Source organism: Megalobrama amblycephala, linkage group LG14 (genome assembly GCF_018812025.1).
Source record: "Megalobrama amblycephala isolate DHTTF-2021 linkage group LG14, ASM1881202v1, whole genome shotgun sequence".
Taxonomy (NCBI): Eukaryota; Metazoa; Chordata; class Actinopteri; order Cypriniformes; family Xenocyprididae; genus Megalobrama; species Megalobrama amblycephala.
In genome coordinates, this window is record NC_063057.1 from 16,210,589 (window position 1) to 16,235,362 (window position 24,774).

The 24,774-nt window shown below is 37.7% G+C and overlaps 3 protein-coding genes, 1 long non-coding RNA gene and 1 other non-coding gene across 12 annotated transcripts in view; 1 reads left to right on the forward strand and 4 right to left on the reverse strand.

Annotated features, from left to right (window-relative positions):
* Positions 1 to 21,910, forward strand: part of LOC125244708 — a 92,203-nt gene extending 70,293 nt beyond the window's left edge. For 2 of the 3 annotated variants that reach the window (XR_007179363.1, XR_007179362.1), the window contains one exon: positions 5,134 to 5,229. This is a non-coding gene — a long non-coding RNA (uncharacterized LOC125244708). Of the gene's footprint in view, positions 1 to 5,133; positions 5,230 to 21,864 lie in introns of those variants that run through there. The other variant, XR_007179364.1, reaches the window with a different exon arrangement.
* Positions 7,955 to 11,352, reverse strand: cdkn1ba (cyclin-dependent kinase inhibitor 1Ba). Its single transcript, XM_048154873.1, has 3 exons — positions 10,241 to 11,352; positions 9,902 to 10,019; positions 7,955 to 9,392 (listed from the first exon to the last, which is right to left on the reverse strand). Exons 1-2 carry the CDS (start codon positions 10,707 to 10,709, stop codon positions 9,907 to 9,909), a joined length of 582 nt encoding a protein of 193 aa, XP_048010830.1. The 5' UTR covers positions 10,710 to 11,352; the 3' UTR covers positions 7,955 to 9,392; positions 9,902 to 9,906.
* cdpf1 (cysteine rich DPF motif domain containing 1) lies at positions 13,727 to 19,964 on the reverse strand. Of its 2 annotated transcripts, XR_007179361.1 has the most exons (4): positions 19,678 to 19,964; positions 14,904 to 15,015; positions 14,518 to 14,711; positions 13,727 to 14,340 (listed from the first exon to the last, which is right to left on the reverse strand). XR_007179361.1 is itself a non-coding variant. In XM_048154874.1 (3 exons), the coding sequence occupies exons 1-3, from the start codon at positions 19,785 to 19,787 to the stop codon at positions 14,583 to 14,585; spliced, it is 351 nt and encodes a 116-aa protein (XP_048010831.1). In that variant the 5' UTR covers positions 19,788 to 19,964; the 3' UTR covers positions 14,373 to 14,582. The 2 variants fall into 2 exon arrangements, 1 of the variants encoding a protein (XP_048010831.1); XM_048154874.1 differs by lacking the exon at positions 13,727 to 14,340 and having other exon boundaries at positions 14,373 to 14,711.
* Positions 14,061 to 14,132, reverse strand: trnac-aca. The gene has a single exon. It is a non-coding gene; the product is annotated as a tRNA-Cys (tRNA).
* Positions 20,104 to 24,774, reverse strand: part of pparaa (peroxisome proliferator-activated receptor alpha a) — a 58,675-nt gene continuing 54,004 nt past the window's right edge. For all 5 annotated transcript variants that reach the window (XM_048154866.1, XM_048154865.1, XM_048154867.1 and 2 more), the window contains 2 exons: positions 24,088 to 24,556; positions 20,104 to 21,460 (listed from right to left, as the gene is read on the reverse strand). In XM_048154866.1, the coding sequence (XP_048010823.1) occupies positions 21,216 to 21,460; positions 24,088 to 24,556 (714 nt within the window). In that variant the 3' untranslated portion in view covers positions 20,104 to 21,215. The remainder of the gene's footprint in view (positions 21,461 to 24,087; positions 24,557 to 24,774) is intronic.

The following is a 24,774-nucleotide window of genomic DNA, read 5'->3' on the forward strand; positions in this document are numbered from 1 at the left end:
TCTGAGATTTCCTCCAGCCACACCGCTAGAACCGTGTCTGACATGCTGCAGTAACACTAACTGGAAAGTGAAGTCAAACTGTGTGAAACCATAGACACAGGTTTAAATTAGGATAATTAGCTAGTTATTTACATTGTTGTCAGCTGTCCTCTGCTATCTGACCAGAGGTCGTTTGTTATTAAGTGCAAAGTCACTTTGTACTATTATGGGTAGTCACACCTCATGCTGATAGTTTCAGGATTGGCATTAATTCTGGTGACTCTTTTAGGATGTACTTGCATTATTTTGTACTGGGAGAACAAAACTGTGTATAGCTTTAATTGGCTGCACTGTTGCACTGAAAATGACCCTGACCCAAGACAGCACCGCTTCTCAACAAACTGCGGGATTTGTGGTGAATTTAATAAATATGGTCAATACAGCTTTTTACAAAAGCATACATATGCATATTAGGGCTGTAACAGTACATGTATTCGCCTCGAACCGTACAGTACGGACGTCACGGTACTGTTTGCTAACTGCCACAGTAGGAAAAAGTGCAGAAGAACAGATGATCTAGATATGCATGTAATCTCTCAACCAGTGTTTCAACCGCGGAAACACATCAATAAAACAGCTTGAGAATACTATCTCACGTAGCATTACATTTACTTCAGGCAAGTCATTTAGTGTCCACAGCATGTTAGTTTACTAGAGAAATGAATTCTAGAGGGGAGCATTTCACTCAATATGTGCACTATATTAGCTTATATATTCATTATATTTACTTTACCTGTTAGTAATGTCTGAAAGGTGCAGTGTGTAAATTTTAGCGGCATCTAGCAGTGAGGTTGCGAATTGCAACCAACGGCGCTCACCCCTCCCTTTCGAATCACATAGAGAAGCTACGGTGCCTGACACAGGACAAAGATGTCATCGTCTGAGACTGCAGAGAGTAGCCAGTCAAGCAATGAGGTTTCTTCTTACTTCTAACAAAGAACGGTCTCCGCTTCTAATCAACCAGACGACCGCTAGTACTACTACTACTATCACTATTACTACTTTGTGCATATTCAATGTAGTGACGATGCAAGCTGCCTCTAAAAACACCAACAAATAAGAAGAAAAACAACATAATGACGAAACGTGATCCGTAGAGCAGTTTGTCCGTTTAGGGCTGCTGTAGAAACATGCCGGCGCAAAATGGTGACAACATGTAAGGGGACCCGCGGTGTATGTAGATAGAAATGGCTCATTCTAATAAAAACATAACGGTTCATTATGTAAGGTCTTTATACACCACTGAAAACATAGTTATGTATGTTATATTGCATTTCTGTCAATAGATCATCCTAAAATGTACACAGTGCACCTTTAATTATAAAATATATTCTTAAATAAATTTGTCATGAAAAGTTATGACAGTAACTGTGTAAATGATTATATTTCGAAAAAGGAATTGGAGTAATAATTTTGTAATTAGATTTAATGCAAAATCTGCAATTTTATGTTGATTATCTTAAAATAAATAGCAACTGAGTTAATAGTTTGGGCTCTTTTGTTAATTGTAACCTTAAATATTATAGTATTATTATAACCCCCCCCCCCCACACACACACACACACACTTATATATATATATATATATATATATATATATATATATATATATATATATATATATATATATATATATATATATATATATATATATATATATATATATATATATATATATTTACTGTCCTCTAAATAACTCAACTGTCCTCTAAATAACTCAACATACAGCCATTATTGTCAAAATAGCTGGCAACAAAAGTGAGTACACCCTAAGTGATAACCGTTGTATTTTGTTTAACCATGCAAAGCTATATGTCCTATTCATCATGTTCATGTTTTTGTCTGCTTGACAGAACCATACAAATGTGTGGATCTTGTATTAGAGCAGTTAAAATTTGGTGCTTTGAGTACAATTCTCTCATACTGATTCAACATGGCACCTCATGGCAAAGAACTCTCTGAGGATTTGAGAATTAGAATTGTTGCTCTACACAAAGATGGCCTAGACTATAAGAAAAGAAGATCAATAACACCATGAAACTGAGTTACAGCACAGTGGCCAGGGTCATAGAGAGAGGTTTTCCAAGACGGGTTCCACTCGGAACAGGCCAAAGAAGTTGAATCAAAGAAGTTGAGACCTTGTGCTGTGTGTCAGGTGCAGAAGCTGTCTTCAAAAAATAGATGCATGAGTGCTGCCAGCATTGCTTTAGAGGTTGCAGAAGCGGAAGGTCAGCTTGTCAGTGCTCAGACCATACTCCCCACACTGCAACAAGTCGGTTTGCATGGCCGTTGTCCCAGAAGGAAGCCTCTTCTGAAGCTGGCTCACAAGAAAGCCCACAAACAGTTTGCTGAAGACAACCTGTCCAAGAGCATGAATTACTGGAACTGTGTCCTGTGGTCTGATGAGACTAAGATAAACTTGTTTGGCTCAGACGGTGTTCAGCATGTGTGGTGACGCCCTGGTGAGGAGTACTGAGAAAATTGTGTCTTGACTACAGTCAAGCGTGGTGGTAGCATCATAGTATGGGACTGCATGATTGCTGCTGGTACTGGGGAGCTCTGCTTCATTGAGGGGAAACATGGATTCCAACATGTACTGTGACATTCTGAAGCAGAACATGACGCCCTCCCTTCAGAAACTGGGCCGAACGACATGATAATGTCCCCAAACACACCGCTAAGATGACAACTGCCTTGCTGAGGAAGCTGAAGGTGATGGAGTGGCCAAGAACGTCTCCAGACCTGAACCCTGTTGAGCACCTGTGGGGCATCCTCAAGCGGAAGGTGTCCATGTGTCTAACATCCAGCAGCTCTGTGATGTCATTATGGAGAAGTGGAAGAGGATCCCAGCAACAACCTGTGCAGCTCTGGTGAATTCCATGCCCAGGAGGATTAAGGCAGTGCTAAATAACAATGGTGCTCACACAAAATATTAACACTTTGGACACAGTTTTGACATGAACTGTGCTCACTTTTGTTGCCAGATATAAAGACAATAATGGCTGGACAGTAAATCCGTACTGCTATACAAGCTGCACATTGTCTACTCTAAAATATATAAAATTTTTCATTTCTATAGTATTGTCCCTTGAGAACATATAATAAAATGGTTGCTGAAATGTGAGGGGTGTACTCACTTTTGTGAGATACTGTGTGTGTGTGTGTGTATATATATATATATATATAATATAAATGTAGTGTGTGTTTATATATTATAAGCAAACAAAGCGCACTCATGACCTCTTTAGGAATCAGAGCTAATCATTTTTCTCTCTCTTACACCCACTTTTGCCTTTAAAAATATGGGATGAGATAAAAGAAATTAAAGCCTGTTGATCGGTACAGATAAAAAGAGTGAATGCACAAGGGAGGGAAAAAAATTTGGTTGACCCCACGAGTACAACACCGAGAGCAAACCAAAAGCACACATGCATGCGAAGTTCACAGCACGATGTTGAGCTTTGAGAGCCAGAACACAAAAAAAAAAAAAAAAAAAACCCGCTGGCAAAGGTGACTGTTTACATCCTTCTTTTGGACACATTTTGGGCCAACTAAGACCGACTATCCGCCAGAGGTTGTTTCTCTGCCTGGCCGACACAGGTTTTTAGTTGAGCAGAGGACAGCCAAAACACATGACTGCTGGGCAAAGAGAGGCCGAGAAACAAAAAAACACACTGAGGCTCATAAAACTCCCTCAAATTAATAACAATGCAAAACAGATGGTACGTTGCATTTCCAAAATAAGATTGAGATTCACAAAGGTTTCATTCCCAATGGGAAGGCCAAATATGAGGTCATGTGCGGAGCTGTGCAAAATATCTATTAATAGGGCCAGCTGTAAACATTTTCTGATTTTACGATCCTTCTCCTCTCATTATCTGCAAGGTTGTTAAATTAGCCTTCAGCTAATTTTGTCCTGGAAATGTGGTGTTAGTTTGACAGGGCTAGGGGAAGTTTGGCTGTTCTGCGCCTTATTGTTGCACGCATTGAGATTTGTGATTACAACTTTGCACTAAGAGCTGATCTCAGAGATCGGGACTCTGTAATTACTCACAAACGCAGCAAGTGGAAGTAAATGGCGGAAGACAAAAACGAAGCACCACACAATCTCCCGTATCCTACAGCACGTGAGGTCATCTCTGGCACTCATTTGTTTTGTGCTGTGATATCATCCTCCCCTTTATGAGGTGCAGGGAGATGCACAACTCAAGGTCAGAAGTTGACTTGTTGACCATCTCTGCCAGCTGTATGCCTGCCTAGAGTTGATCTGTACCTTAAAACTTTGAATTATTATAGTAATAAATATTTATTATACTCAAAACGTATTTGACACTTCAGAAATAATTTCAAATATATTTATCCAATATAGCACAAACACACTTTTTAAACCAAATGTAGTTTGTTAGATTTTTTAAACTATGAAGCAATTGATATATTGTTCAAAATGAAGACAAAAAGTCTTGGACACTTTCTGGTTGTCAAAAGTTGTGAAACATGTTCAGATGTTAATATGATGAACTACACCACTAAAACACCTGTGGGAAACACTTCATACATCCATGATAAATTACCTTGAGACCATTTGGTTCAAAATAATTGGAAAAGTATTGGAAAACTGTATATTGCTTCATCACTTTGTCCAAACAAATACTTTTTGGGGCCCTGAGTGTGTGTATGTGTGTTATATATATATATATATATATATATATATATATATATATATACGGCAATAACAAGTAAAAATACAGTCAAACCAAAAATTATTCAGACATTTTTATTATTTTTTTACTAGTGGACACTATGGTTCATTTATGTAAGTGAGGATAGCAAAATAAAGTAAACTGTGACATATTATACCCAAAAATTCTTCATACAGTGGACTACCAGTAAAATTGATAAAAATCTGGAACCAAAAATGATTCAGACACTTTGACTGTGCATACATGCATACATACATTATATATATATATATATATATATATATATATACATATATATATATATATATATATATATATATATACATGCATACACACACACACACACACACACATTTAATTTTTATGTCTAAGATATTTTAATTTACTTTTTGCAGTCAAGATGTATCACACAAGTGTAATGGCTGACATCTCAAATGCAAATGAGGTAAGGAAAAAATCCCTTTTTCTTCCACATACAAGACATGTAATAGAGGAAATTAATCCTTTGATTTCAAAGAGGTTAACTATAATTTCATATTAAAAACCAAACTAGTATCTTTAATTACTGCATAGGCCATGCAAGGGCGTTGTCATCTGTGGTTTACAACTGCAGATACGAAACCCTCCGCTGTTTTTGTATTATAATTACTGATTTCATCAGCCTGCTATTAGTGTTTACCAAGGCTCATGCCATGGCAGGCGGCCAGTTTAAAAAGTTGTTCGTTGCTTCATCACTCTTTGACCAGAGGAGCACTTAGATCCTCTCAGGAAAAGGTTTTTACTGTATTGATTCATCTGATCAAGGGAAGTGCTGCGTAACAAATTCAGTAACAGTGGTTTTCTTACTGGTTTGACCACAAGCCTGTCTGATTTAAGAAGCTATATGTGTATTAAAAGATTTCCACCGTACTAAATATTTAATCAAAAAGCTATTATTGTAAAATTTGAGACTTTATTATTATTAGTAGTAGTAGTAGTAGTAGTATTACTAACATCACTTTTTATCATTTTAATAATAATGTAATGAAATAACACAATTAGAAGAATGGGAATAACGTTGTGACCAAAAAAGCTCGGCACACTCTATTTATTCTCTCACCAATTTCATTGAGGTGTATCCTGGTAGTTCTCATGTACATATGCTGGACACTTTTCCATCACTGTCTGCTCCAACACATACAAAAAAATAGTAATAAATAATAAAGGTAATAAAAAATATATGCAGGAATTTACATTTGTCTATAAAAGTAATTTCAAACATTTAAAGATTTTCCAGATCATGTAAAAAAACATTCAGTGAAGTGTGTAAAAACTGTGGATATCTTTACATATATCTTTTATACATAACTAAGTTTTTATTTTTTAGTCCAAAGTCCATTTAAACAAATGTTTTTTTCTTTAGCATTAATTCTCTTTTTACACTTTGATTTCAAACACCTACTTAAAAACTGATTATTCTTAAATTAGCATTATTTTTTCTCTATCCTGACATGCCAGAAATTGCTAAAGATGTTTGATAAACAAGTGAACACAATTAAACTACACTACATCCAGACCAGAGTCAGTTAACATAGATTTTAAAAAAGAAAAAGTTTAACAGGTAAAGAGTGTTTTATAGATGTTAGGACAATGTGTTTTTTATTTGTCACGATTTATGTTATAAATGTAAGTTTATTATTTTTGTCATTTGTATTACTTATTTGAATTATAGGCCTGATTTGTAGGCCAAAATAATGGTTTGAAATTTTTCTGTTACCCTTTACATTTCTACTGTCATTATTTTGTTATATAACCTAACTTTTTCACGGTTTAAATGTATAATAGGTTTGACAGCAAGCCCGACACAGCTAGCCCCCTTTATGTATATCGCACGTCGTCGTGTTAAACATAATAGGTCATAACGAAGCTATTAAGCAGAAGTTGTTGTTGTAAAATAATTTCGCGTGCGCTCGTGTAAACTGCGACCGCTGTGTGTTATTCGTGCATGTGCGTTTCGTCATCTTATATGCAGCCGTGATTTTTGAGCAGAAGAAGGACGGGGCTTTAGAAAGAGCCATGCGATTTAACCCTCGGGCCAAACTCACCTCTCCCTTCCCTTTCGCAAACATCAGCAGAAATATCAGTCTGACCAATGGCTCTTATTCTGGGTTGTGCTTTACGAGTAGAACAGTCTGTACAAAACACACTCTTACTCCAACCTCGGCGCGCGCAAAGCCAATCTCAGTGGCTGCAGTAAGTGGTGTGTTTTTCTTAATAGTTGTCTGATTGGACAAACCGTATGTCAGTATCTTGGCTTTTTCCCCCCTCCGCATGGGACGTGTCCTTGTTTTTTTTCTGAATCGAAGCAGGGAGCTCCACAGCAGCTTTACGCACAAACTTGTCGCACGTTGAGTTAAATAACCAAAAGGTGCCAAATAGCATTGAAAAATATCCCGTATATTACAATGCTAATGTACGAGAAGAATAAGTTAGAGTGCCCATGTACGTTATCTCCAGTCGTGATAAATATTTGAGGGTGTGTGTGTCTTTTGCAAGTCAGCACGCGCGACCAAACAATAAAGTCAAACAGCGTTTCCATTTGACACAGAAATATTCCGTTTATGAAATATATTAGCCTACAGCTTATTCAAAACATACCGGGGTCGTCTTATTTGACATGATATCTCAAAATAAGATTAAACACTGGGCTTCTTCCTATATTTACATTTATATTTCATATAAAATATTACAGGTAGCACATTATTTGAAGACAATCTAATAGGGATCTCAAATTTGTATTGCCACCAGTTTAATGGCAAGTTAATCATATAATGTGTATTACAGTAGGTCAGAAATTAAGCTTTTTAAAGGAATTTTTGTTTATTTCTGTTAAATATTACTAAAAAAAAAAAAAAACTGTGCACAGTTGAATTAAATAAAAAATTAAATAATTGTATATTTGTGTTCTGGTGCTTATATTGTGTGGGTGGCAAAAATAAATAAATAAATAAATAAATTACATAGGTTGCACAGTGCCAAATACCAATTTAGCACCTGAGAGAGATGTATTTAACACTTAAATAAAAAATAGTTTTAAATGTATTTTGGTTACTTGCACAGCTTAGAGTCAGTTTGGGGCTTTTGCTAATGCAGGGTGTGAGAGGTGTATTTAAGTTCCCCCAAGAGTGTGTTCACATTCAGAGTTTTTTCTGCACAATATAATGGAAAGGAGTCAGGTGAAGGTGTCCATGTCATTATGGTTTAATCATCTCATTTATAAAGCAGTACACAATCCACATCAAATTCTTAATAGGCTCAGTTTGCAACCTTGCACAAATTTGTGAAAAAAAAGAAGAAAAAAAACTTATAAAAAGAAGTACATACAGAAAATGCACAAATGCCACTTTGGATAGTCATAAATGACAAAAAGCTTAACATAAATAAGTTAGTATAATTTCCTCAGTGTTTTTTTTTTTATACTTTTTTTTTCTTCTATCCCAAGCAGTACGCACAGGTACACTTCAATGTTTTACACATGTGCAGTGTAACGTCTTAATTTTGTTTGTTTTTTGTCGATTTATACATATTTTTGTCATAGTGCCATGTCATGTTCAACATGAAAGCCAAATATGTTGTGGCAAAGAAGTGGCATCATGTTGTTCTTAATTGTATGGCCCAGTGTTAAAGAATAAAAAAAGAAATATATATTTATATAAACATTATGCTACACAGCAATGAATAGAAAAACATAAAATTGACAAAAAAAAAAAAAAAAAAAAGCAAATCAATTGGTCACTACAGTTGCACTTAAATTTTTTTTTTTTTTTTTTAATGTGTACTCAGTAGGATTTGTAGTTCATGAGAATTTATATCATTATGCCAAAATAACAAAAGGAAAAAAAATGAAATAATTTAAATAAAAGAAAATAAAATTAGTGGAATAACCCAGGGATATAATACTGTAAAGAAGCATGAAAACCTTAATACCACACTAGGAATCACATTCCCTTCAGAGAAGAACACCCCATGACCAAGTGCTGTAACCATGGCTGGTTAAATCATATTAAGTACCAATAAACATAAATGGCATTAATGCAGACAGTGACATTTGTGCAACTTAAAAATGGCCAAGATTGTGCTGCTGCTGCTGTTGAGCACTGATTCGCATTAATTGTACTTTTGAACGTTAACATCCTGAGCCAGCCAAAACTGAGACAATGGGATTGTTTAACCTAATTAAAGGGAAATGGTGTGTGTGTGTGTCTGTGTGTGTGTGTGTGTGTGTGTGTGTGTGTACATAGATATATTTACTTACTTTAAAAGGGTTAATTTTGGGGAGACGTTTAAAAACTGCACAGCAATTCTTCAAGTCAAACGCACTCCATTTATAAATGATTGTATTTTTATCTTAATATTACATTTAAATGTGCTACATATAAAATGAAAGTATATACATAGGTAGTAAAAGAACAAATGAAGCAACTCCAATTGCACACTGCTACATCGTCTGCTTTTGAGGCAAATATATTCTGTCGAGTGCCAAAACATTAGTGTAAAAATTCAGTGCTTATACAGCCTCTCCAAGGCTCGTTTTGTACTTTTCAACAGCTGTCCCTGTTTACTTCATAAAGCTCTTGAAGTATTTGATGGAGAAAATAGGAGTCTTCATCTCTCTCTGCAGGGAACAACAACAACAACAAAAAAAGTTGATTAGCAAAGGAAATAACATGTCGAACGCGAGTGCCACTCAGATACACACAATACATGAAATTGAAAAAAAAATATTTCAGCATACATTGACGCTTATTTTCACGATGCACGAGCGTAAATAAAGGACAACCAGGGCAAGTATATGCCTGCATTGTGAACCCGGACCCCCTCCTCCCACGCGCACACCCTACAAGAGACCTGCTGACGTGTTACTACAATGTTGTGCATTTAAGTCCCGTTTGACTCGACTGTCACTCTTGCGGTGACTGAGTGCCCAAACGCGGTTTTTTGTTAAAACGCCAGACCAAGCACTTTCGACTCTGAAATCGACTAGGAACCAATATTATTAACGCATAACAATCTATATAAACACAAACAAACAAACAAACAAACAGCGACTTTTGACTTTTTTTTTAATACAAAGTAATACGCGTTTAAGGTCCACGCCAGACAGTAAGCACGACACCCACTCACCTTGTTTACGTTTTGGGATCCGACTTGCTGGGCTCTCGCTCAGGCGAACTCGTCGTATCCGGACAGCGGTTCGTCTCGGTCGCGTGGACGTTGGGTCTTTTACTTTGGCTAGGAAGATCTATTGGAAGAATGAAGACTGTGTTAGAAAAGCGAATGATTTCAGTCTCGGTCGCATTCTAGACAGCAAATGCAGCAGTTTCACCACTACGAGTATGACGGGAGGGCAACGCGTTTGTCCCCCGAGAACAGCGCGTAAACAGCGCTGTCTGGTATCGCTATCGGACCAGGCGAACAGAGCATTGAAACGTCAGCCCTGTCACGAGCTCGCAAAACATTTACCCTGATCCTCTGTCGACGGTCTTTTCCTCGGCGTGGAGAGCGCCGTTCGGCAGTCCGTCCGACTCCCGGTCTCCGTGCTGTCAGAGTCCCCCCCTACGCTCTCCAGGGAGGGAGTTGTCAACAAATAATCGTGGTTCCCGTTATGGTCCACAGTCCCGGTAGAGGTAGCCCGTTTTACGTGAGGTGGTCTGGTGTAAAACTCCGGCACCTCTTTGGCGTCCACCTCCTGCCACTCGTAGTTGCCCGGCTCGAGCGGCTCGTTCTTGGCGAAGTCGTAATTCCATTTTTCCTTGGACGCTTTCTCTATCTCCCGCATTTGCTCCTCGACGTCCCTGGCGAACTCTTCGCGATCCACGGTGCCGAAGAGATTTCGGCAGACCGGCGGTTTGGCATGGTCCGCCTGCCTCGCGTCCACCCTCTCCAGCGTAGGACTTCCATTGGAGACGCGCACTTTTGACATTTTGCACATGAAAGTTTGTCCGAGATTCGCAGTCGCAATCGAGCCAGACGCAGTCTAACTAAAAGCGATCCCTCCCAAGAAAGCCGAGCGAGTCGCAGAGCGCACGCATAACAAACGCGCGGATGCGTGTAGAAAGACTAGTGCGCGTGGAAAACAAGTCATGAAAACAGCGCGCGCCTCCGATCCCGTCTCGTAGTAATTCCGAAGAAAAACAGACAAGTCATTCGAGTAGGCGAGCACCCAATATGGCGATCGCAAGTAAACTGGCAGGGGAAAAAAAGAGTGACAGCAGAGGCTATTTAAACAGAAGACGCTTTTGATTGGCCGGCGGTGCACGGTGCCCGCCCACCGTTGAAAAACGATACAAACAGTAGAAACTCGCGCTCCCTTCAGTCCGGTGTTGCCATGTCCGCTTATTCTAATCCACTGTGGCTCAGGTTATTTTTGAATGGTTATGAATATGGTAGTATAGCAGTGGTTCCGAGTCCGGGGGTGTCGAAAAGACTCAAAATTATGTATTAGGGAGCGCAATTTTAAAAGTGTGACTTGTAGATTTGAAAGTCAGTCAAAACACCATAAATATTTTTCCAATAAAAATCAATTTGATTGGCTAGAAACTGATTAAAAACGAAATGCATAAATATATATTTATACATTTCTTTTTTAATACATTCCTATCCATATATACTAATCTCTTAGATTGCACATTTTTGGTAACGTAATTTGAATACTTTTGGATTACATTTAGATTACTTTTGTGCTAACCCTTATTTGATGTCACATATATTGTAGAGCCTCAACAGATTATTTTTAAACTGCAATGTATGGACAGTTAATACTTTAAAATACTAACCTGATAGTGTTTGCTGAGAGTAACACTGAATAAAACAAAATCACATCTTATGATTTTAAATCATATTTACTTAAAATTAAGTAAATTTAGAAAACAGCAACATTACAAAAACAAATATTGAAAACATTTAATTCAATATATCACTGCTACATCAAATATTTAATCTATATTTCCTATATTATTATTATTTAATGTCTATATTTCATCTATATTTCCACCTCACCGCTGGAAAAACTTGAAGAATCACATGTATGTAATAATATGTAATCATGTAATCCATAAAAAAAGTAACTAGTCTGATTACGAGTATTTTAAAAAGTTGTTTACTCTAATTACAAATACTTGATTTTTGGAATGTGATTATGTAATCCAAATTACATGCAATCTGTATGTATGTATATATATATATATATATGACAATGTAAGTCATCCAAATTGATTGGTTAAAAAGTGTCGGAGACCCAAAAGAACATGAACTCTGAGACCGTGAAATGTAGATATTTGAAAAGAAATGATTAAAGTTCCTTTTTTAAATTAAAATAGTTCTCAATAAAATTAGGTCTTTTAAAAATGGATAATGTGAGGGCATTGGAGTGAAAAGGTGGAGAAGACTTAATGAAATATATGAAATGTTTTAATTTGGATCTTACTTTTCTTTTGTGATCTGGCAACACAGCTGCAGACTGAAATTTGTGTTTTACCATTTGTGTAAATCACATGAAGGTATTAAAAAGATAACAGCAAAACTTTATAATGCAACGAGCTAGCTTCAGCTGTGTCATAAAGCTGTAATACACGCTATTGTGTGATTGAATATGATGCGAACATTATGATAATGAACATTACTCTTTCAGTGAAGCTGAGTCACTTGCTAAACCTCGGTGTGATCCGTTATCTCCTTGCCAAGTCTGAGGTCATAGTTGGCAGAATGCTTATCTCTGGCTGACTTTGGCATTACCAATAAGTATCCGAAATGTTCCAGCACCCCCTACAGAATTTCTTTTCAGTAGTGTCCCTCTGTATGTGTGAAGACTTTTAAGCGTCACAGCTGAATCATGTTGTGATGTGTGGAAAAAAATCAAATGTGTTCAACTATAAATGCAGAAATGTATTACAGTAAGGATAGCAGGCTTTGTGGACCAAAGTGATGTATTTATTTATACTGTAATTATGACATTAGAAAGATGAAACGTAATTGCTACAAACACAGTTTTACTGTCAGAAATAAGTGACTGTCACAAGGTTGAAAATCCAATTTTGTTCTTTAAGTGTAAAGCTATTTTTCTGGTTTGGGTAATGTCATTTCAGCAAAGTTGCTTTGGAAGAAAACTAGTGTTAGAAATGCATGGCTTTACTGCCATCTAGTGGTTGTAATGCATGATAGCCAGTAGAAAAAACACCAGCAAGAGCAAAAATATTCATTGTGTATTCACCTGCATAAAGGAGCTGGACGCATACATCAGCGGTCATGCTGTTACTGACAGACCGTTGGCAGCGCACAATCAGAAGAAACTTGTTTTATAGATGAAGTATCCTTTGTTCAATAATGTTTTATTTTTGTGTAATTATTGTTGAAAAAAATATGACGACTACTGATGTACAGCTGTGGAGTTAAAAGCTGCCTTAAATGAAATGTATGTAGTCCTTCAATGCATGAATCTTGCAGGTAGGTGGTTATGTAGACAGTGCTTTCCCAAAGCTGGCCTGGAGGCCCACACTGTATGTGTTCCTTATTGGACACCCACTTCAGACATGTAGTAATGGTTTAAATCAGGTGTGTAATGAGGAATTGATGCAATGTGTTGTGTTGGTGGAGCCTCCAGGACAGCTTTAGGGAAGTAGTCATTTATGATGAAATTATTTAATATATTTATATATAATAATTGTATATTACAATATATAAATATATTATAATAATATATTTATATATAATAATTGTATATAACAATATATAAATATATTATAATAATTGTATATTATAATAAATATATATTACAATAATTGTATATTATATTTGTATATACAAATATATAGATATATACAATTATTTATGTATATACATAAATTTATGTGTATAGATAAATTATTATATACAGTTATTTAATGTTAACATAATTATACTTAAAGGGGGGGGGGGGGGGGATTTCGTCTTTTTTTTTTTGGTGCCCCCCCCCCCCTGCTGCCCCTATTATATACATATATACTAACGTATATATGCAAAAAATTAAAATTTTTTGTTAAGTACAAAAGCGGTTTTTTTTGGTGATTTTCTCTATAACCGCTGCTGGTCATTGTCCCGGAGGCCGGGGGGGGGACCCAGGCCACGGTCCCCCTCCTTTCTTCGGGTGCTCCTTTCTTCACTCTTCCTCTTCTCTGTCTGCTCCTCCATCCAGTCCTCCTTGGTCATTCTGCTCCGCCACGCTCCTTCCCGCTCCGCCACGCTCCGCTCCATCTGGTCAGCCACTCTGCTCCGCTCCGCTCCATCCGGTCAGCCGCTCCGCTGCCCCGAGATCTGGCTGGAGTCGAACCAGCGACCTCTGGCATTGTGTGCCAGTGCTCTACCATTGAGCCACAGATCTCTTCCTATGCATGTGCTGGAACTTATATTTCACTACTCACCTGTGTTTTTTGCTACTAAACCAGTTGGGCTGAGTAGGGCTCAAATCAAGGTGGAAAATCTTGAAGTAAGTAGCTCCCCAGCTGTGGTGTAGTGGTACTGCCCACACTCAGAACAATGTAGCACTCCTCCAGCAACAGGTTCGAATCTCATCTATATCATTTAATCACCTGTAATCAAATCAAAACCAGTGAGCCAATAATTCAGCTAAACATCATTTATTTCATAGCTGCTAGGCATTTAGTGCTTTTGTAAAACTAAAAACATCACACAGCACATATGATTTAAATCAAAAGATGGCTTGCCACCTTTCATTCATATAAAGAGACAAAAAAACAACAACACACATTTATATAGTGTGTGTCTTGGCCAGATGGCTCACTAGTGTCCTCTGTTCATAAACAATATATCATCATGGGGAGGACATCTTCTGGACACTCTTCTTCCTCAGCACCTCGTTTTGAACCTGTTCTGGAAACTGATGAAGGTGATCCCGCACACATGGCAAACAAAAGCGTTTGGTGTAGAACAGACTGCAGTCCTGTCATGAATAAAAAAAAAAACAGGAAAGTTTATTGATGTGTTCAAATATACATTATATATTGAAATAAATCAAAGCAATCAATCAATATGTTGTTCTTTATGTACAAGCATAAAAAATAAACACTAACAAATGAGTAATTAACAGATTCAAATATTTGATTTATACACAGAAAAAAGGAGCCACACGTACCGTTCCCACACACACCGTCTTACTGCACAGAGAGCACTTGGATCCTAAAACAAGGAACTTCTCTCTCTCCGGGCTGAAGGGATCCTTCATGCCATAACATTCCTCCAAGAGCCTGCGGGACAGAGCACATCTCAATCACTGACTCATTTTTACACAGATTCAGCCTGACATCATTGAAGATGCATCATTACATTAAAATGAATTTATGGCCTGCTCAATAGGCTACTACAAACATTCAAACAAGATTTTGGCCAGGATGTTTCTGCAACCTACACCCTCTTTGGCTGTTCAAGTAGGTGCTTGTTTTCAGAAAACGCACTCACACTTTACAGTTAATTGGACATCATCATCAAGACAGAACAGAGCACAGCAGCACATGCACTTCATAAGAAAACTGAACATAATGTGTGTTAATCTGACACACACTGAAATATAAATTGCCTATAATCAGAATCATACGTCAGTATATTAGTGAGGGCTTAACAATACATTTCATGGTTTAGCATAATAATAAGTAAAATCGCCCATAGTGCTTTATGTGAAAGCGCTTATTTATGGACACAGGATTCAGAGTAGAATGTAACGTCACTACAATAAACACACGCAGCTGTCAAGGTCTTCGAGTACTTTAAAACATTAAAGTAAAATGAGTGGGAAATGCTTGTGAAATTGTAGGTGACATCTGATGTAGTTTGGAACGTTTATATGGCAAGCCGTTTTAATATTTAATCCCTTAAATTATACTAATATTTAACATTTTAATGCTTCTTCATGATTTATATATATATATATATATATATATGTGTGTGTGTGTGTGTGTGTGTAGTATATAAGTAGAAAGATGGAAAACCTATGCTCCATTATAACAAAATATTTACCATTTTAGTGCTGCCCTGCCTTATGTAATAAGTATGCCCCTAGTCTTGTATTGTAAACTTGCAAAATGATCACTAAAACTTTTATTGACACAGTAAAGGCATTTCTATATTCATTTCCTATTTCTATTTTAATATTTCTGTTCATCAAGAAATCTTGAGAAAAAACACCTCCACGTATTCTAAACATCTGAGCCTAATAAGATGACAACAAAGAAGAAGAATTTTTTTTTTGTGCACCAAATCCACATATGAGTTCTGAAAGTTTTTATGACACTTAAGACTGGAATAATGGAGCTTTGCCATCACAGGGAAAAACACTACAGTTTAAAATATATTTAAACACAAAACAGTTCTTTAATATTGTTAAGTAACACAACAAATTCACTGTTTTTACTGTATTTTTTTTTTTTAATCAAATACACGCAGTCTTGGTGAGTATGCTCTTTCAGAAACATTAAAAAAACCTTTCTAACCCTGAACTTTGATCAGTTGTGTATAGATTTTTTTATTTATAACATTTATTTTGCTGTATATTATTATTTGCCTATATAGCATATAAAAAGCATGTCATTAAATGCCACATAATTTAACATTAGTTTCCCAATTAAGGAGCAAAAAAGCCATGTGAATAGAAAGTATACGTGTTAAACAAACGCTTTAGAAATTTTCCATTGAAACTGCTGTTTTCACTGCAAGTTTGGCAGCTGCGCAACATAAAGCTGATAGAAACAGTAAATAGTCTATGGAAACTATAAATCATTGAATTTTAGTAACATTGGTGTAAACTGGCAGAGTCTACACAGAACACGCACCACGTCACCGACAGTAACGAATGTCGCATTCTATTTCTGACGCACTAAACGCACTGCACTACAGATAACAGAACAAATGGATTTGGAACTTTTCAACTTGTAAATCTTTGGTAAAGTAGAAGTAACATGAAAATATATAACTAGTACATTTTCCACAGTTTCACAGACAAGGCTTAAGCTAGTCCCAGACTGCAATGCATATTTGAGCTGTTTTAACTGAAAGCAACTTGCACTGAAACTGATCTTAAATGCGTTTTGTCTCAAGATGCACACCTTTTCAGATTTATAAAACCTACTTAAAGGGTTAGTTCACCCAAAAATGAAAATTCTGTCATTAATGACTCACCTTCATGCCGTTTCACACCCGTAAGACCTTCGTTAATCTTCGGAACGCAAATTAAGATATTTTAGTTGAAATCCGATGGCTCTGTGAGGCCTCCATTAGGGCTGTGCTCAGAATATCGATACAACGATACATCGTCATGAACTCCTGACGATGCGCGTATCGATACAGCAGCTGCCGTATCGAGTCTGTCTTGCTTTTAAATCTAGCCAATCACGTGATGTCAATTGACGCTAGCAAGCAATGCAATCAGACATTCACGTTTCTGTGAGCTTTCATTCGTAAATAATCAGCTGTTTTGTCGCGAATGTGAACAGGAAATGCGCTCTCGAACGGAGAAACACGCGATCACCAAGTCATCGATCAAAGCGTGCTAACGTTTTAGGACAGGTCGATGGTATATAAATCATGCCCGAACGTTAGCGTTTGTCAATCAAGCCAAACCGTCCATTTAGAAACCGAGAAATTTGGAGGCCGATCTCTCAGGTTGACGCGCGAGCTGGCTTGACTTAAGTTTTCGTGAGGATATAGTTTATGGACTGTTTTGATTTCGGTAATTACATCTAGAAAGGTAAAAGCAGTGATGACATATATAATAGAGATATCTGAAAGTGAAACGAAAGTGATATTGGCCTCGTCCAGTGGGGAGGACGCACGAGAGGAGACCTGCGCATTTAATTGGTATGTGTAGCTATACTGTAATACTGCATTTACAATGCTTATAAGTGGCGTGCACTTTGATCGTGAAAGTGAAAGTGCCCTTTGCGGTCACATCGCATCATTTAAATCTTGTTAACATTAGTTAATGCACTGTAAACCAACATGAACAAACAATCAACAACTGTATTTTTTAATAACTAACATTAACAAAGATGAACTAATACAGTATGTATTGCTCATGGTTAGTTCATGTTAATACATTATCTGATGTTTAATAAATGAACCTTATTGTTAAGTGTGTATTGTAAACTCATGTAGCCCATATTTTGTAGACCACGTTAATAAAAAAAAAATGTTGTTCTAGAACATATTTTGAGTTGATATCCAAAAAAATCATTTTTACAGATGGAAAAAAAAAACAGGCAGTATAGACATTATTATAATATTATAGCCAATATAATTAACCAACTTAGTTTTCTTACAGTCAACTTACTGTTGCAAGTGAAATTAGTCATTGAGCTTTGTTGATATGCTTCAGTGTCACTGTAATTGTCAATTCAGTTACTAAGGGAGTGACTTTAAAAGCAAGCTTTTAAAAGAAGCTTTTTTGTGACAATTTTTTTTATATTTAATTTAAATCATTGTTTTTTTTTAATGACAAAAACAAAATAGTTTTTCAGTTATCACGACTGTTATAACACTGGTTATTCAATAAACACATATTACTGTTACTAAACTCTGCTCAAAATAAATTTAAATTCTAAATTGAACCATATCGTGATACGTATCGTATCGTGGCTTTAGTATCGTGATGCGTATCGTATCATGACATTGTTGGTGATACACAGCCCTAGCCTCCATAGGGAGCAATGGACACTTCCTCTCTCAAGATCCATAAAGGTGCTAAAAACATATTTAAATCAGTTCATGTGAGTACATGAAGCATCAGAGCATAATGAATCAGTGTATCGAATCATGATTCAGATCACGTCAAACTGCCAATGGCTGAAATCACGTGACAGATTCGATACACTGATTCATTTATGCTCCGAAGCTTCCTGAAGCATTGTTTTGAAATCGGCCATCATTAAATAAGTCGTTATTTTGGCGCACCAAAAATATTCTCGTCGCTTTATAATATTAATATTGAACCACTGTACTCACATGAACTGATTTAAATATGTTTTTAGTACCTTTACGGATCTTGAGAGAGGAAATGTCATTGCTCCCTATGCAGGCCTCACGGAGCCATCGGATTTCAACTAAAATATCTTAATTTGTGTTCCGAAGATTAATGAAGGTCTTACGGGTGTGGAACGACATGAGGGTAAATCATAAATGACAGAAGTTTCATTTTTGGGTGAACTAACCCTCTAAATGTCCTATTTGAACTAATTCTGGCTTTATCTAAGCCCTACCTGTGAAACCGGGCCTTCAAGGATTAAATGTTAAAATGGCTTACCATACTGTCCGCACATAAATTAACACACAATTACCAATTCTGTCATCGTTTACTCACCCTCATGTCACTGCAAACCTGTATGACTTTCTTCCGTGGAACACAGAAGAAAATATTTTGAATGCTGCTAACCATTGTTGGCTTCCATATTAAGACAAAAAAATGACACATTCCTCAAAATATCGGTATACACTGTATATAAGAAAGAAAGTCACACATTTTTGCAACAACATGTGCTGTTTTTTCTCCTGGTGTTTTTCAGGGTGAGTTGAAAGGTCTCTTTAGTGTCCTGTTATTGAAACTGGGACATGAATTAGTGTTAGTGTCTTAAGGACTGTTCCACGGGAGAATGTGCAATAATTGTTTATGGTTATTGTTTCTTTTTTGCTGAATTTATAGAATCATCATCAATAATTACGTCATATCTTTCCATACGTCATCGTGACATCACTGCAAATCGCACCTGTCACGAAGATGGGGTTTGAGCACTTCTTAGATTATCATTACACGTTTCCGTCATTGTATATCACTAACTCCGCATTACAAACCTTCTTTCTTGCATCTGGAGAGCGTTGAGCAACAATTCTGTGCAGAGCAATCTCACAAATAGTGGTGTACTTACACTATTGCTCTCGTGTTTGGCGGCTTCTGCCCGTAGAAACTGTACGGACTGGACAGCTCGCACAGCTCACAGCTGAACACGCCGAGCGCGGATCCTTCGGTAAAATCCATTCGCTCTAAAGCGCGCTCCTCATCCTGCACAATGCATGTATCCCGTTCAAACAAATCCTAACTGTTTGTTTTGAGTGAGCACGCTCTCTGAAGGCACGCCATAGTGCTTAACGTCAGTACGGCGCGTCAAATAGGACAGTCTCAGAACTTCCGGATTATAGTTTACGCTTGCAGTACATCAGAGCAGACAAAAGATGGCGCCTGTAATAACAAACACTTCCACGCCGCTCATTGCATTTTTTTTTTTTTTGATAAACATTTTTATGAACATTATATTACATCTCAAACAACAAACACCAATGACGCATCCAAAAGCCACAACAGAAAATTAAATGTTTCATTAAAACTCAAACAACCAAAGTCTACAAAGCATTCTCTGATAATCGAGGGTCTTGTGGATTGCATCAACTACTAGAAGATCTGGCTCTAAATGCTAAGAAAATTAAATTTTCCCCTGAAGTAAACCTCAATAAAACAATAATTTACCGATCGAATACACAAAAAACAACACATTTGTACAGTAAAATTACAGTTGGAGTGCTATACAGTATTTATACAAAATATTTTACAAATGACGTTCAAAATGTACAAGCATTTCAAATGAGGTAACAAACAATCTGATTTATGTGTTTCTCTCTAAACATTTCATTCTAGCATCAAACCATGAAAAATCATCCCGTATTCAAGATCGCAGGTCCTAAATATTGCTGGTGCTTATTTGGCAGAAGTGGTGACTCTGAAAGTTACACCTGATTATAGCCACGCCCCTATATCTAAAGCCCCGCCCAGCAAATATTACATTAAGATGGAGCAGGAGATCACCTGCACATCATCTCAGTGTCAAAAGAAACAAAAAAAAACATGCTTGTAAAGCTGAAATTGACACTTTAATTAGCAATACATATTTGTGTGTGTGTGTCCTGTTTTATTGTTAATTGAGTGTCATATGCTTACTACACTTAAATGCAATTGGCTTCTTTTAAACACATCTGGGCCTTAGCTGGGGTATCCGGGGCCGGGGCCCTTGTGCAGGTTGTTGCTGTGGGTCCCTTGAAATCGCATTTTGAGGTGGGTGGGTGTACAGGGGGCTTGCAGGCCCCTAGAATTGTCACCACCTCTCGCACCGCTAGCAACGGCCCTGGTACATGTTATAGCGGAAAGCATCTATTGCACTTTATTTACAGAACTATAGGCATCGTCCTTGTGAAAGTCAGTGCTCTATTAAAGCTTAGTGCAATATTCATGAGCCTAAAATTACACTGCCCTATAATGCCCCAGCAGTGCTTGATCCAAAAGCAGGTACACACCCCAAACATGTTCCCGCCGGTCTTACTGCCTACTCAAAGGCTTTTTTTTTTTATCTCCTGTCCCGAACAAAGAGGGATCTCTCGTGTATCGGCGCTTCCTGAGAACGGGAACGCTTCGAGCTCAGTACATGTCTCTGTAGATCTCCTGCAGAAGAGGATGGAGTGAAGCGTCTTCCGTCTTCTTGATCTCCTGTACCAGCTCTGCGTGCTCTGTCACCAGCTGCCGCAGGTCGGCCAGTTTCTGCAGCAGCTTGGGAAAGAGCAAGCTGTTGTCGGGGTGGTTGGACAACAGTTGGAGCCGCAGGGCATGAATTATGCTCTCTTGGATGCGCTCGATCTGTGGCACGTCGCTCAGTCCTGGACGGTCTGTCAATAAAGATCCACAGAGAGGGACAAAAGAGACATGTAAGAATGTCAAAAGCACTGTTACTTTGGTACCAAGTCTGTTTACTTGAATAATTCAAATTACATGCCATTATTTTCTCTTTATATTTATATTAATATTGAACTTTTGAAGTAAAGAACATTGACTTCTTGAAACGTTTATTTTCCAAGAGTCGTTTTGCTAACGGTGTCTCTCTAGATTAGAAAAAAGAGAGTCGGAACGGTTCTCCAGGAAGCTGTGGTTTGAGGAACCATCTGCGTTTTGGGTCCCCGCCGCACGACCGCGGTTCCGAGGGAACAGGAAACTGTGGTTACTTTAGCTAGTCCTCAGGAGAACAAAATCCCCATCTTGCTCTAACCAATTATTATGTCATGTCTCTCAAAAGCTTCTGACTGTGGGACTCCAGAGGTGACATAAAAACAACCTGAACCACAACTAACCTACTTACAGTTCAGCAAAGGAGGTGAGATATATGCTGTAGGATGTACATGAACGGGTACAGGGGAAGTTTAGGTTCTAATTTAGGTCCAAATTTGGAAAAGCAAATATATCACCATGTTTGGACAGCAACATGTGTGTTTTTCGTAATAAATACATGAATGAATAAATACATCAAGCAAAGCAAAAATAATTAAATTGACCATATTTGACAACTTGAAGTTATCAGATAAAAATGCCTGATAAATATATACTTTAAATTAAACTTTGACATATTTTTCAAATATAGCACCCCTTTGTGACCTCCAGACCACAGTTTAAAAACCCCAGTGTATTTCTGGAGTGATTTTACCATATCAATTTAATGTCAAGTATTTTATTTCTGAGTAAAGCCAATTTTTAAAAGCTGCTAGTCACTGTTTCTGTCATTTATTACTCACCCTCATGTCGTTCCACACCTGTAAGACCTTCGTTCATCTTCAGAACACAAATTAAGGTATTTTTGATGAAATCCAAGAGGCTTCTGATCCCCATGAGGAAGCAATGTAACTACTACAATCTAGGCCCATAAAGGTAGTAAAGACATTATTAAAATAGTCAACGTGACTACAGTGGTTTAACCTTAATTTTATGTCATATCTGCAGTCACGTTGACTATTTTAACCCTCTGGAGTCTGAGGCTGATTTGGGGCCTGGAAAAGTTTTGACATGCCCTGACATTTGTGCTTTTTTCAGTTGTTCATAAACATATTAATGTCAAAAGTGTCATTACACTGTATTCAGCACAAACTAGGCTACCATAATATGTGAGAAACATGTATCTACATGTTTGTATTTTTGAAGAATAATGTTTATGCGTGGTTATTGAAAAAACAAAAAACTTAAGTCACTGAAATAAGGCCAAAAAAAAGTATATTAAATCTGTGTTTACAAGACTTCTGGGTATTGGAGGTTGTAGACTAGAGTTTTTGCTTCAAAATTATGTAAAAATTATAATGCCTACTTGTTCATGTAAAACAATATATTGATTTAGTTTTTGTAAGACACTTTTTGTCAAGAAACACAGTATGCGTGGAGGCGTGAATCATCATGAATAATGGCTCATTTACACCTGAGAAGACAAAAGAACCGCATAAAGAACCTCGAATGGTGCTGCATAATAATGAGGCCTTTCAGTCAGGTAGGCTGTGAAAAAAACCTCTGTAATCATGTCTCAGCTCAATTTAGCTTCAGCTCTTATTTATTATCATCACTATGAGTGCTGGATACTGTTTTCAATTCATGCTTGCAGCCAGAGGGCGCTCTATACACCTTTAGTCCACAAATTATTGTAAAGAAGAAGAGGACATATCAGGAACTAACGGCATATCTTCCAGAGGTCGCTAACCATGGCTTTTACATACAGATAAACACTTTTCAAGACAATAAATACATGATTGAGATGATGTATGCCTGTATTGACTCATAATTTGCCTCTGAATAGCGCTGGCTCCGTGGGCGTGGCCGCATTAGCGGATAATGAGCTGAATCACGGATTTCTGACATGTGTCTCTTTTCATACAGATTACATAAACACAGAATTTTTGTTTTCGATATGACTTACATGATTTAAAACCTGACATTTCAACGTGTCTTTAGACATAAGTCTAATTTTTTGGTGATTAGTAGTCACTAAGTTATAGTTCATTTTCTGAGAACTATCAGATTAAACTTTGTTCAGAGGGAGAGGACAGATAATGCATCATTTTAGTTTTCTTTATTTTGCAAAAAGCACAACATTTACAATACAAATAAAAGAAGATATTCTATAGTTTCAATTGATATATTACTTATGTCTCTATGACAAAAAATGACGGAGTATTTTAAGTCTGTTTTGCTGCAATGTGAAAAAAACCCTGCAAAACGCGCCGGCGCGTTTTCAGACCTCAGGGAGTTAATAATTGTCTTTACTACCTTTCTCGGCCTTGAATGTGGTCATTACGTGGCTTTCGCTTGGGGATCAGAAACCTCTCGAATTTCGTCAAGAATATCTTAATTTGTGTTCTGAAGATGAACAAAGGTCTTATGGGTGTGGAACGACATGAGGGTGAGTAATTAATGACACAATTTTCATTTTTGGGTGAACTAACCCTTTAAGCAACGTTTCAACATTGCTCTCCCTGTGTCTCACCTCCACAGCAGATAATGGCAGCCACAAACAGCGCCAGGTCGCTGTCGTCCAGCTCTAGAGCGTTGAACCTCATGGCGAACTGAAATTTGGGCTCCATCATGTCGCTGAAAGGCTTGCGCAGACTCTTCAGAAATTCGCGGGTGATAAAGCCTCCCCCGCGAGCCACCAGCAGCCCGTCTTTATTCATGCAGGAGGCCAGCAGGGCGAAGAGAGCCTCGTACACGCCGTACTTCAGCAGAGTCACCTGGTCGTTGAGGTCCAGGGTGGCGAAGCCGGGCACGGCCTTGGCGAACTCCGTCAGTTCCGTGACCGTCGCCACCGAGGCATACTGACAGAACAGGAAGAGCCGGGCCTCCACTTCTCTCTCCCGCAGAGTGGAGGCGTCGCCGGACGTCATGTTGCCCAGCAGCTGGGTGAGTAGTTTCTTCTCGGCGTGCTGAAGAGAGTCCATGTCGTGGATGACGAAAGGCTTCAATGAAGGACAGAGAGAGGACAGTCAGAGAATAGGTGTGCGTTCAGACCGTTCAGCTCAATAATTGAGTAGCTACTGCAATTAGCCCTCTCCGTTTGTGAAATTAGCTACCGATGCACCCTCACTCAGTGTTGGGGAAAACATCGTAATTTAATTCATTTTTATTAAAGGTCACCCACAAACAAAATTACCCTATTATTTACTCACCCTCAAGC

Coding starts and splice junctions, on each gene's coding strand:
- cdkn1ba (XM_048154873.1), bottom strand. CDS start 10,709: ATGTGCAAAATGTCAAAAGTGCGCGTCTCCAATGGAAGTCCTACGCTG. Junction 10,020..10,240: donor ACCGTCGACAGAGGATCAGG/GTAAATGTTTTG, acceptor TTCTTCCAATAG/ATCTTCCTAGCCAAAGTAAA.
- cdpf1 (XM_048154874.1), bottom strand. CDS start 19,787: ATGGATTTTACCGAAGGATCCGCGCTCGGCGTGTTCAGCTGTGAGCTG. Junction 15,016..19,677: donor CCAAACACGAGAGCAATAGT/GTAAGTACACCA, acceptor TCTGTCCCGCAG/GCTCTTGGAGGAATGTTATG. Junction 14,712..14,903: donor AGACGGTGTGTGTGGGAACG/GTACGTGTGGCT, acceptor TATTCATGACAG/GACTGCAGTCTGTTCTACAC.